The sequence below is a fragment of the Diadema setosum genome, chromosome 3 (genome assembly GCF_964275005.1).
Source record: "Diadema setosum chromosome 3, eeDiaSeto1, whole genome shotgun sequence".
Taxonomy (NCBI): domain Eukaryota; kingdom Metazoa; phylum Echinodermata; class Echinoidea; order Diadematoida; family Diadematidae; genus Diadema; species Diadema setosum.
Genome location: NC_092687.1, coordinates 16,889,480 through 16,902,988, shown reverse-complemented (window position 1 = coordinate 16,902,988; position 13,509 = coordinate 16,889,480). Strand labels below are relative to the sequence as shown.

General features: G+C 40.1%; 1 protein-coding gene across 3 annotated transcripts; it reads right to left on the bottom strand.

Moving 5' to 3' along the window:
• Positions 1 to 2,917: 2,917 nt before the first annotated feature.
• On the bottom strand, positions 2,918 to 13,019 carry LOC140226229 (CMP-N-acetylneuraminate-poly-alpha-2,8-sialyltransferase-like). Of its 3 annotated transcripts, none has more exons than XM_072306718.1 (9): positions 12,922 to 13,019; positions 11,715 to 12,106; positions 10,437 to 10,685; positions 9,700 to 9,819; positions 8,702 to 8,879; positions 7,612 to 7,724; positions 6,936 to 7,025; positions 6,299 to 6,543; positions 2,918 to 5,809 (listed from the first exon to the last, which is right to left on the bottom strand). In XM_072306718.1, the coding sequence occupies exons 2-9, from the start codon at positions 12,044 to 12,046 to the stop codon at positions 5,493 to 5,495; spliced, it is 1,644 nt and encodes a 547-aa protein (XP_072162819.1). In that variant the 5' UTR covers positions 12,047 to 12,106; positions 12,922 to 13,019; the 3' UTR covers positions 2,918 to 5,492. The 3 variants fall into 3 exon arrangements, with proteins under 3 accessions (XP_072162819.1, XP_072162821.1, XP_072162820.1); XM_072306720.1 differs by having other exon boundaries at positions 11,715 to 11,898; positions 12,922 to 12,980; XM_072306719.1 differs by lacking the exon at positions 6,936 to 7,025.
• Between the last annotated feature and the right edge of the window lie 490 nt (positions 13,020 to 13,509).

Sequence of the window (13,509 nt, the reverse complement as noted above, 5' to 3'; positions counted from 1 at the left end):
TCAGCATTTGAAAAAACAGTTTTTCGTCATTTTTTTTCCATTTAATTCATATAAACTATACATATAGATATAAAGGTTTAAGACGTCGGAAGCGTGAGAATAAGAATCTTAAAGTAGCTTGGAAATAATGAGCTAAATCTGTCGGAATCCAATATGTCCTTTTAATTCAAAATTTAGCGAATTTTGTTAAAACCATTCATCGTAATTAAAACATCGAAATTTTGGATTTTCTGCTGATTGAACAATCATGCAGATCATTAGGCAAAACTACAGTCACAATAAATCCAAACTGTTATAGTATGATGAAACAACATCCCCTAAACACCATGTGAAATACGCAAAATTCGTATAGCTCTGTGGGAATATCAGAATTCCTCAAACTCCACTGTTATATCCCACTGTAGTTTTACATTCTCCGCATAATCTATATTCAGTATGTTTGGGGTAGCTTCTCTTATCGCTGTTGTTGTTGCTTGTCCATCTAGTCCCTTTTTTTCAAATTGACGCAAAAAAAAAAGTCGTGAAGGTCGGAACTGTCGCAAATGAAAAAACATGTTTTCCACCTATAAGTATTCGCATGAACTTGAACCTATCAAAATATACCACATACAGTATGAGGCGGAATCACGACATACATATCAATATATTACACTAACCTTATTGCATAGAGAGAGAAAAAAAAAAACTTTCATTTATTTCTCCATACGTAATTGCAAATCAATTAAATCTGTTAAAGAAGGAATTTAACAAACAAATATTATCAACTGTCTACACATTAATGTTTTCTTTGGATTTATTCGCTTTTACAAACAGACGGAATGTTAAAAAAGGCAAACATTATGGACAGAATGCGGAACAAAAATATGGAATATAAAATGATATGGTCAGGCAGGGACAGTATACACTAATTGCAATGAGCATATAGTTGGCGGGAGCCTTGTGTTATATACAGTGTATATGGTGATAATGATTTGCGGTAAACTGAAATACCATCGACGCATACGAAACATAATAAAATAATGGTGGAGGCATAGAGATTATTATAGGCCTATGCGTGTCGAGTACAAATTGGGAGGCGTAAATAGGTATACGATGTAATATCGGGATACAGAATACAGCATAGCAGTATTCACACCAATCGAAAAAGTAAGAACAAACGGATAAATATAAATATATGACGTTGGAGTGTGCTTGTGATTACCTGCTTAGCTGATACATGTGTCGGTGTTGTGTGGGCGACTGTATAAGGAGATGAAAGGAGCGCTAGAGAGCTGTGATGAATTACTTTGATAGGAAAGGTTTAGTGTACAGTCATGTGTGATGCGTGCATGTCGGGGGTCAAGGAGATTCTTTTGTGTATGTGTACCGAGTGGAGCGCATTTCAAAATGCAAATGCAAAGTAAAGTGTAGAAATACAAGTATTATATGATGGTCATTAAATCTGTAACTGGACAAGCGAGCATACACATTGATAAGGGTCAGTGTGTGTACAGAGTGTGGCACCATGGTCGAGAGGGGCCCTTGAGTGGAAGCACAGCCACAAGACTGCATGGTGCGTTGGCAAGAGTGTGTGAACACATAAGAGCACAAACATACAAATTGATCGTTAAAGGACAAGTTCACCTTCATTAACATAAGGATTGAGAGAATGCAGCAATATTAGTAGAACACATCAGTGAAAGTTTGAGGAAAATCGGACAATCCGTTCAAAAGTTATGAATTTTTGAAGTTTTTGTGTAGTCACCGCTGGATGAGAAGACTACTGCAGTGTATGATGTCACATGCGTACAACAATATAAAGAAAATATTAAGAGAATTTCACAAAATTTCATCATTTGAAAAAAGTACACATTCCCTTGACTTGTTACTGACATATGTTATGGGTAATATTATTCCCATTGCCTTTAGAAAGAGACAAGTCAAGTGCTCTTTTATTATGCGAAAAAAGTGAAAATATGTTAAATTTTCTTTACATTTTCTTTATACTGTTGTACTCATATGACATCACAAGCCTTAGTAGTCTCCTCATCCAGCGGTTCCAACACAAAAATTTTAAAAATTCATAACTTTTGCATCGATTGTCCAATTTTCCTCAAACTTTCACTGATGTGTTCTACTAATATTGCTGCATTCTCTCAATCCTTATGTTAATGAAGGTGAACTTGTCCTTTAACAAACTTCTTTTCAGGAGCCGGTGGTAAAAATGTTGTGTAGAAACCATGCAACGTCGACAAAGTGACGTCCTTTCCTATTATTGTCGGGAAAAAAAATACACGATTAGACTACATATTATGCTCCAAAAATTGTGCAGAATTATCACCACTCTATACATGACTTCCGGTAGGGTGACGTCACATGGCCTCTCCGGGTAAGATTTACCTCAGGAGCGTCTCGAAAGATGGCTTGTGCGAGTATCTCCTTGAGGCTATATACCCGAGTTTTACCTTTGACGGTCTAGGGTAAGATTTTCCTCGAGGTCCTCCGGAGGCAGTCCACCTTGTTGCGTCATAACACACACGAGGTAGCATTGTTTTCCGGAGGCTGCCCCAAGTTCCGCAGTTTCTTATAAAAAATGACGGGGTACAAGTGAAAAATTGCAAGTCGAAGTGCACCTGTTTTCAACTAGATCCACGAACCAACTGGTATGCCATATGTCAGCACCTGCCCCCTTCTATTCATTAGTGTGCTGATGAGTCAGTGCTGAATAGTAGAGATGGCCTTTTAGTCTTGGAGGTGACATCTTCTTAAACCGTGAGGTGGCAGTATACTATAGTAGTAGAGGTTTTCAGACGCTGGTCCACACTACATCCACTTTTTTTTTTTACATGAAGTCCTCGGGGTCGGCAGTTTTCTATCGTTATATCGAAATTTCGTTATAACTGAACAAATAATAACAACAACAACAACAACAAAAACATAGAGCCGATAATTTTGTGACCTGGATTTTTATTTCGTTGTAACCGGAATTTCGTTATAACCGTGTTCGTCATTTGGGGAGTGCACTGTAATTGCGAAAGACTGCTCATAGTATTCATTGGATAGACATTTGCGCCACAATTAATATTCATCATGTTCATAGATAGCGATGCTTACATATTATTATAAAGGGCGGAGATATAGCTCAGTCAGTAGCGCGTCCGCCTCCAGATCCAAAGGACCTGGATTCAATTCCCGGGCCTAGCTGGGCAATGTTGTGCGTAATCATATATCGTCCCCTCCAGCAAGAGGCAAAAACGCACTTTCCCTCGGACAGGACATTAAACATGTTAAATGGAGGTCCCATGTATAAGAGAGCCTCAACTCATGCACGTAAAAAGACCCCGCTTCATTCTTTCATTGCAAAGATCAGAGTGCATAACCCGGTGAAGTAATCCCGCCTCACATCCAGCTGGACCCCATGGAAAACCAGCTAGTGCAGCTGCATATGGGCTATCCAGCCATTTCCTCAGATGGAAATGAAACAAACAAACAAACAAACAGACAAACAAACATGAAAGCGCTCTGGAGTGTACAGGCGTGTCCATTTAATAGCAAACCGTACATGTGTAGGGACGTAGTAGAAAATTACACTCGTATCTCGTACATTAAGTTATGTGTTGAACTATTTGTCCCGATCCCCTACCCACATCTTCCTTTAGAACTATCTTCAGCTAAGTTAGCAAGAATCAGTGACATACGCCGCTCACTACTAAATTATTACATAATAGTTGCATATCTCTGTGTAACAAGTTTTTCGAAACACTTGCCCATCTTCATGTATTTTATAAGCTGAAATCCACCTGATGTAAACTACTTTGCCATATCGAGTAAGCCTTATGGGCAAGCTTTGAATAAAATTTGGATTTGCTTGTGATTTTTGTTTTGTGTGTGTGTGAGAAAACTGTCAGTGTTTGTCAACAATGACCTCACACAAATAAGGTCCTATCACTACAAAAGCACTCGGAGAGCGCAGATATCCGCCAAACAGCGCATTTTCACCCATATTGTGTTTTTTCACGATATTTTCGAGAAAAAAAATAGCTTCACGAAATAGTCACCTCATACGACTTTCCTGTCGCTTGGTATTGCACAGAGTCTTCCACACACAAATAAAAAAGGCAGCCGTTGTAAAAGCACATGTCAATGCGATGTGTTAAAACAAAAGACTGGACAAGATCTAAAGGGTAATCCATAGGTACAAATGTTTTTGCGTTGTGTAAACTTTTCACTCACACAAATGCCTAAGAACCACAGAGCAACATTGAAGCTTACAAAGTTACGTACAAAAGTACGCCGTTTACCATGGCAACACTAAATCAAGTCGCTTATTAACTACTACATGTACACTATCATATTTTTCTCACAGAAGGGTACAGTTAATAGTTCGGTATTAGCTTGGTATTGGGATGTCACAACGATATTCGATATAGGCCTAATTGCTATCGATAGTCCAGCTAAAATCGTCCCACCCTAACAGGAATATCGCACGTTTTGTAGGTTTGCGATGATACATTAAAAAAAAAAAAAAAAAACAGAAAAAAAAACTTCAAATTAAAACCATTTCAGCTCTCTACGATGTCCCAAATATCGCGTGTGGTTCGCACGTATTGTGCGAAATACGCACAACATACGCAGAAATTTTATTGTGCAGATTTGGGGGTGGAGGTTGTAAGAGCGTCCACGAAAACACGTCCGGAAGGATATACCTTGGCTGTAGAAAGACAGCAATATGTCGACACGAACTCAAGCATTTCCAGGAACTGTAAGTCTTTTACGTAGAAGAGTCAAGTAGATTGTTCATGTTCACCGAGACTTTGTGACTCGTTTCTGATTGCACGGCAGCCAGGCATGCCAGGAGCGCGCAATCACTGACCAATGGCGGCGTCGATTTTTTTGTATTACTTTTATTATTACTACTTTTCGCATATTTGTTTTTTACTACTGCCATGGCCTCAATCCATTCTCCTCTTGCTCTGTTGCTTGCATAGGAGTTTTCAAGTCACACAGCGTCATTCTCTTTGTGGAACTCAAAGGTACAAGACATACTGAGAAACAGCGAGATTGACTTCGCATTCGAAATAACGGTTCCACGAACCATTAATAATCCATCTCTTGTCTTCTTGTAGTTAGGAAACCGTCTCATATACAGCTCGTAAGTCTTTTTACCCTGCTTCATAAAACACACACACACACACACACACACACAAAACAAAATGTTTGATTAAAAAAAAAAAAAAAAAAAAAAACTTGTTCCCTGACAGTAATAAGGAAACAAAGGTGAGACGAAAGACTCAGGTCTTCTCGTTTTCATCATGTTCATGGTATTTACGAAATAACACCTGCTAAAACTCAAAACAGCTTCAGTCTTTTGTCTTGTTCGTAATTTCGAAACGTTTGTTTTCGTGTCTTGATTTCAAGATTATCTTGCACAATGATTGAGGTTAGTTCGACCTATCCTCGGCCGGCTCTATCATGGCTGGCAGGAAATCCATTTCGAGCGGCGAAAACGAAGGTCACACGCCTTCAGGATCCATCCACTCTTCCACTCCCTCCGTCGCTAAGGGGCGTCTCTCCTTATTCGCCCGGCTTCGCTTGTCGTCGTCGTCGTCGCGGCACTCGCCGACGTTCAAGCGGAGGATCCCGAGCTCGTGGTACTGGGCCAGGATGGAGAACTCCTCGTTCATGGAGTGGCCGGTGGAGGCGATGACCTTGTCGAAGTAGTGGTAGGGCACGAGGCGGAATTGAGAGTCCAGCCGGACGGGGTAAGGCCAGAAGCCGTAAAGGTCGGTCTCGTCACACAGCTGCAGGGCCGCGTGGGTGAAATAGAACCCTGTGGGTGAACGCCGAATTATACGTTTTTATTTTTGGAACTTATTTTTGGAACAATCTAAATTCTCGTCATCTGTTAATAGAACTGTCAGAGGCTCCCACTTTCGATGATTTGAGCATCTTAGTAGGTCGAGTTGGGTAATGGGCACATTATCATTTCTGCTATCATTATCAACCATTACTGATTATTACCTTTGATATATATATATATTTTTTTTTCACATTCAATTCTGTTTTCCAATATTACTTGTTTTGTTTTTTCCATACAATTAAAACAAATGAGAATGTAATATATAGAAAAACCTACATAACAATTATATAAAACTATTACTAGAAATAATATAGTATATTGGAAAAAATGGCAATCCTTGCTATTGTTAATCTAATGTTAACAATATCACCAAGTGACAGTATAATTCATCGGAACACGAAATGCTTTGGTCGTAGCTGGGACCAATATTCGCTCCAGCCAGAACTGGGAAGTCCTTACCGGTTGAGGGCGCTTTCGTCACGTTTCTCTCCTTCCAGAAGGTCCACAGGCTGTTGAAGTGATCGGGGTGTCCCAGGGCAAACCGCGGCCCGCTGTCCTGCCGGTAATCGTCGGACATAAATGGCTTCAGGCACATGGCGTTCAATCCGGGCGCGCCGAAGCAGGGGAACCACAGATGGCCGTGGTACTCAGTAATGTCCTTCATGAATTTCGCCACGGAGGCCTTGTTCCCCAGCGCCGTGTATCTTCGACACAGAAATCATAAAGACTGAAAGTGAGGCTAACAGACACAGCATTTTTTTTTCTGCTGTTCCCAGTGCGTGAAACCTCTTCACTTTCCAATAGAGTCTGTGAGGGTGGAAAGTGCGTTACAATGTACTATCAATGTGTTATTTGGGAAAGTAGGGTTACAATTATTTATCTGACCCTGTTCTAAGAAACCGATCCCTATTCTTATTTATTGTAATTGGCAGTGTTGGTGGTATTAATAGACTTGTGTTTGGTGTTAACCTTGCTTAAAGGAGCGTCAAAGGTATAGATAGCATTTCAGCAAAGAACATCGCATCCGTTGGGTTTTACTGCTTGCATTAATGTTCCACTAACAGGTACAGCAGCGGCAGTCCGGGCGCCAACTCACCTTCGATAAAAGATGGTCGGGTTGAAGCTGGTAACATTGCTTTTCCAGCCAGCGTCGCTGGCAAACTTTTCGATTGGCGCGACATTGCATCTGAGAGGAAAAGGGAAAACTACAACGTTTGAATACCATGATTTTCATAGTGACAAAGAATAGATAAATCATAACACAGCTTATACAGCACACATGAACACACGTATACACACGCATTAAAATTAACAAGACCTTCAGAGGTAAAACGTTTTTTATCACATGAAGTGAATTTGAACCTTACAAAATGTATTTGATCTCCTTATGTACCCCTTTGTAGTGAGTCAGTGTGTAAATAATACCACCATTCGAGACGCTCTTTAAAAACGTCTTCATCCAGCGAGATCTTCATCTAAACGCAATTTTTTCTGCACAGATAGATACTGAAATTTGGCCCCATAAAGAAGTCTAATTCGAGACTGATTTTCATCCCTCAGAAAGGCAGAGCTCCTGCGCATATTACAATTCCTCGCTGCTTAAAATAACAAACTAATATTCCTGCCAACTGTACGGAACAGTGGTTTAGCACTAAACACGAAAAGAACAAAAGGTAAAGATAATCATCATAAAATTATCAGACACAAAATGTCTACGGCGGCACGATTTTACGCACAATAGACAAAGGACGATAACAAGATCGCGGACTGACCTGAATACCATATCATGTGAGTCGATCTCGGGTCCGCATCGAGATTCGAGCAGCGATCCACTGTTTCCTATCACCGCGCAACTCCGGTACCGCTTCCCGCTAAATGCAGAAACCTGGGTGGGATGAAAGATCACACTGTCATAAATTTCATTGGAGACAATGGTAGATTATTCTCGGACATGTTGTCAATCATTGTCAAGTCTAAAATATATTTTGCTTCCATTTTGCAATCACATTTTTGTATGATGTTATTTTGATTTAGTTTAGGCTATTTTCACTCACATGCGATTTTTTTTTTCTGTTTTGTTTCTGCAGGAATGCCAAAGAAGGCATTGACAACAGCAAAGCTCATAAACATGAGATTCTTTCTAGCGTATGAAAACTACACGGACTTACGACCTAATAAAAAAAAAGACAAAAAGAAAGGAAACAGAGAGCATTAACACATGGCATAGCAGGTTACAGTATATCTTCCATTCTCCATGAATAGGTAAAGAGTATCCAAAATCCAGAATAAGCCAAAAATATGACTCAAGCAACAAGTTACTAGCGCTCCGGCCCGGGGCGGTTGGGGGGGGGGGTGGTAGGAGAAGGGTCTCTTTTATTTTATTTTATTTTTTTTTAAGGGTTCGTTTGTCTTACTTCCATTTCACGCCGTATCCTACCACCAGTTTCCTACTGGGTTTTCCTGAATTCCTTCATATGTTTTCCCATTTCAGTTTAATCTTCAAGCCAATAGATGTTGTGTGTCCATCCATTTATGTGTTCACTAGCTTGTTCGTATCTTTCTTTGTGTACCAGATGAGATAAAACGTCGGTTTGTTTGTATGTTTCTGGATATTTCAGACCTACTGCAGATCCTTCCGAATCATAAAGACATAATGCAGTGTATAATAAAAATCGAGCGCGTTCCAATACAAGAGATCGATCTCGAGCACCTTTTTCCCTCCCTGATTAACCCTTTTGGCGCCAATGAATCAAATATGCACAAATTTCACACCCATGCTAATGGACAAGACGCAACAATTTCAGGAAGTGAGCCCTCTTGTGCTCTCATTTCAGTAATAATATGTCTTCATTCAGAACTCACCAGCGGGAGACGATTCCAGAACGGCTCGGTGACGGTGAAGTCGTCGCCGCGTCGCACCGAGAGGTTACCCACTTTGCGCATGTTGAAATAATACTTGAGGGTGGAGTGCACGGGTGTGTTCATCTTGGTGACCATGAGGTAGTCCGGGGAATCAAAGCCAGAGCTGTATAGCTCCCTCCTAGTTCAGACATTGAAAGGTCCACAGATTCCTTACCGAGTAACTCGTACTTTGTATGTTGGATGGAATTGATATTCCAGGCCAAGGGCGATCCAGAAATTCCGGAATGGGGGAGGGGGGGGGGGGCATGAAAAAACAAATAGTGGGGCGCACGCGCCTCCTTTCATTTTTCTTTTTTTAATTCCTTTCATTTAAAAAGGGGACGTGCGCCCGGTCACTGACATAAATTTTACCCACATACATAACCCTCGCCTTCAACAAACTAAACGAAAAATCCTATATCACAACCCTAATCCTACCTTAGACCTAATCCTTGTACTGTTGGAGAAAATAAGACTGGAAAATCGTTCTTTATTCAGTTCGTGATATTCTTTATTCCCCGTATTATATGCAATATGTTATTCATAAAGAAATGATGGTATAAGGGGAAGATACTTGATTGTGGTGTGTTCATGAATTCCACTACTTCACGACAATAAACAATTCATGAAGGAGAAGCAGTGTTAGACTTAACTACACCTGCTGGTATGGCGACTAATATACCTCCGCCATATAGAGTCATATTATTCTCCCATAGATGTGTAGTACATCTTGATAGTGTAAAACGACATCGGTAAAAAGAAAAAAGAAAAAAATGAAATGATATGTTTGAAAGTTTTATTGCACAACCCCAAATCTATGTTCAGAGTTGTATTTGGACCATTTGAGCGTTTTCACTTGATCTTTGACCCCAATGGCTCATATTTTTTGCCAAATAGTCACTAGCTGCCAATATCCAATTTTCATGATAACATCTTCAACTTTATAGAGAGCTCAATACCTGATTAGATGCAGGTTCGTGTAGTTTGGCCTCCATATGTGCTGGAAGAGTCTCCCGTAGAGGTACAACCGTTCCGACACGGGGTCAATGAACTTCCACAGCTTTGCTGTCAAAGAATGCCTGGAACACGCATAGTGAGAAACATAATAATAGTAGAGCAAACATACGACTCAAGGACAACGCATAGTTTTTGCTGTCCAGTTTACCTTTATGATGGTCTATGGACTACTAAAATAAGTAAATAACTACGAAATAATGACCAAAGACCAAATGTCTATGAACATACGCCGTGTTGATTGCACGATAGTGTGGATATAAATGTACACTGTAATTATGGAAGAGCTGAAACGGGTGACAGACCTAATTAACTAAAATTTGCCTTTCTTTCAGTGATTTTAATTATAATTATTCTTATTATCATATTGAAGGTGTGGTTCTTCACTGAGCAATGTCCTCTGCCTTACGAGAAAGAATAAAAAAAAAAAACATATGCCATAATTAAATTATTTCTGGCGTCACTTTCGTTCCTCCATAATCTTACATTATTTACAAGCTCATCTCTACATAACATGAGACTGTACTTTGAAAACGTGAAACGTGAAAACATGGGGAATTTGACACTCCGTAACCTTTTTCCATAACCATTGAGATGAAACGTGTTATTATACCATTTTGTCTCTCTAATCTACTCTCTTCTATTAAAGACAAAAAAAGGGGAAAAGCATGGTATGGCATACCTGTCCTCGGTATTATTCGCTTCTGCGGTGAGAAAGTGGGCGTGGATATTCCCGCTCTTGACGTCTTTGTACCACGTGTCCTCGTAGCTTGGCCTTTTCCTTCTTTTGGATGCCTTTTTCCTGGCTGCCTTTAGTTTCTCCTTGCGGCTAAGATGGTGGGGTACGTCGTCCGTCAGAGGATGGTGCAGATCCCCGTAGTCGGTAAAATTGTAGTCCCCGAGAAGGAGGTCGTTTTGATCATAGAAATATCTTTACCAGGGAGGGAGAGATGGGGGGGGGGGGGGAGGATAATAAACGGAAGTACAGCGTATAGGAGACGCAATTAAAGTACTGACGACAACAATGTCGCAGCAAAATTCATGACATGAGCTTTCAAGGACGGTCTTTATTTTTTAGACAGTCTGAATTTTGGTGTGTGTGTGTGTGTGTGTGTGTGTGAGTTTTTTTTTTCCTTTACATCCATCACTATGAAAGGGTTTCACAATAGTTTTCGCTCGAAAGACTGCAATACATACAATGCATTGCAACAATAAGTGTTTCTATACATGTAGTTAAATAAACTATAACCGTGTGAAAAAAAAAAGTTTTTAAGATAACTAATTAGATGTGGGCCTAATTGAATCAGATTTATCACACACACACACACACACACAAATAATAGAAGAGAGATTTCTGTAAATTTGACAAATTTCCATGATTACTGTCGTGTGCGAGGAAATGTACATACTAGTTTCAAACTTCTATTCAAACTTCTTTCAAACGGGCTATTTATCAACATAGCAAATCTTGTGTAATGTCTGTTAGGAGTCAAACACTTGAATATGAACGGAAGAAGTAGAACCTTTGGACAGGCAGTAGATAGCTATCAAAGTGGTTTTTTTTTTCTTCTTCCTTTTCTATTTCTTTTTCTTTCTCTCGCCTTATTTGTAGGGCGTGTCTACCATATAAGTATAGACTCTACGATATGATCCTGGGAGCATTTCATGAAGCGTTTTGTCAGATATTTCATCTGACAAACTGTTAAAAGCTACTGGACTCCTTGCATCTGATTGGCTGAGAGCAAATTTGTCCGACAAATTTATCGAACGAAATGCTTCATGAAACAGAAAAACGTTGGACTAATGAATGCAAAACACAAACTTCTTGTATGTACGCCTAAGTCTGACTTTTATGCCCGGGAAGTGAAATTCAGCAAACATTGTGTTCATGAATTTTGAGTTTATTTTTCCCTGGAAAGTAATAATAGGCCTACCCCTAGCCTCAGTAAGTACAACGTACCTTGAATCTGACATATTAGGTCCTGGAACCGAAGGAGGATGTCTCGAACACAAGCGCTGAAGACTCCGCTGGATTCGTTCCTCCCCCTTTGACTTCGAACCGCGCGCCCGGAGTTCCCGCACGAGTTGGGAGCAAGACACGGCGTTCAGACGAGGGAAAATTCCCAGGCCCAGCTTTAGGCCCACTTGATCGACCAGTGGTATTTTTCGACGAGCCCGCAAAGGAGTGGCCAGCGAGAAGAATAGGAAAGAGATGGACATAATGGTCAATAGTAGTGTCCAGATGCACTGGATGGTCAGCCGGCCAGTCCTGGATTTCAGTGAAACGCCCATCCTCGTTTAGAACAGCTAGGTGTTCTAGTGTGTTTGAAGAAAATCGAAGGGCTTTAATACCTGGACATAGAATAAAAACAATAATAATCAAAGAAACTGGGTCAGCCAATTGGGTATACTAGACCTAAAGCTTGGGGAATTTCTGCTCAAATGATTGCCTAAACTGTTCTGTTACTTAGTAGACTAACTTGTTAGGCATTGTAATTAAATGATCAGCTTAACGTTAGGGCCTAAATTTTACTGCGTGCCAATATCGAAGAAATATATGTAACTTTCTTTTTTTTTTCAGTTTGAACAAAATCAGAAAGAAATCAAATGCATTTACATTGAGCGAGAAACAGAATGTTTGATCTCCTTCAAAAGCCTAGGCAAAAAAAAAAAAAAAGATCTAGGACCCTACCCTACCTAACGTTACAAAATCTTCAACCAAAACAAATAACCACCGTTAGAAGCATTTAACGTTAGGCCTAACAGTTACTGAGTAGACTCTAACATAGATCCCAATCTAGGTGTCCAAGGGATCAGTAACGTTTAGGCCTAGAGGGCCTACTGGTTGTGACTCCATCTTTATAACAGTTGTTAGATCTAACTACGCTAGATAGTAGACCTCTAGTCTAGCCCTAAGTTACTTCTAACTTTAACTGGTTAGTTAGTTAGAACCTTTAGTCTAACCTCTTAGACCTAGGCCTACTGTAGAACGTCTAACGTTACTGTAACCTGTTATACTGTAGTCTGTAACGTTTAATAGATTTCTAGACCACTAGGGTAGTGTAACGTTACCCCGTCGTTAGTGTTGTTACAAAGAAATCAAATCTCGTTGATGGATTGTGTTCTTACTAGCATCCGCTGCTAACCGTTACAATTTCACATCTTACCATGAAAGCTGCTGTATGATCACGGATCAGCAAATGCCAGTAGGCTAAATCAGGCAATTTCTTCCCCTTTTTGCCTACGTCTACCCACGTTGTCAGCACATGTCCTAGCGGTCGACCTTCACTACAAACGCTAGCACCAAAGATCGTAAAATCTGCATCTAATTAATAAGCCTAGCCCTAGCTAGCTAGCTAGAATCATAGGCAGGGCTAGTCATACACCGTAGTAGCGTCGTAATACTATGTGTGTACTGTATGCATGTGTCACCAAAGAGATATAATCTCTTTGTGTGTCACACAGTGCAGTACGTAGGCCTAGTACTAGCGTAGTCGTAAGTAGATCGTGTAGCTTAGCCATTGTTATTTGCGCGTATGTACAAACCATTCTTTAGCAATAATGGAAAAGCGCGTGTATGCGCTAAAGCTTCTTTGCGCCTTATATGACGTCATAAGATCATGAACCGCGGTTGTAAAGACTGATAAACTATTTTGAGGTTAAATTTTATGAAGACTTCGTGAAGTTTGCTCTAAACCATTCGCATTGGTAATGGAAAAAAAAAAGAATCCCGAAGGTTCAGTTTTTTAGGTAAG

Excerpts from the sequence above, each read along its gene's own strand:
- LOC140226229 (XM_072306718.1), bottom strand. The coding sequence starts at position 12,046 with ATGGGCGTTTCACTGAAATCCAGGACTGGCCGGCTGACCATCCAGTGC. Across the intron at positions 9,820-10,436 it reads GCGAATAATACCGAGGACAG|GCATTCTTTGACAGCAAAGC; the intron begins GTATGCCATACC and ends TGCGTGTTCCAG. Across the intron at positions 7,026-7,611 it reads TCACATGATATGGTATTCAG|ATGCAATGTCGCGCCAATCG; the intron begins GTCAGTCCGCGA and ends TTTTCCTCTCAG.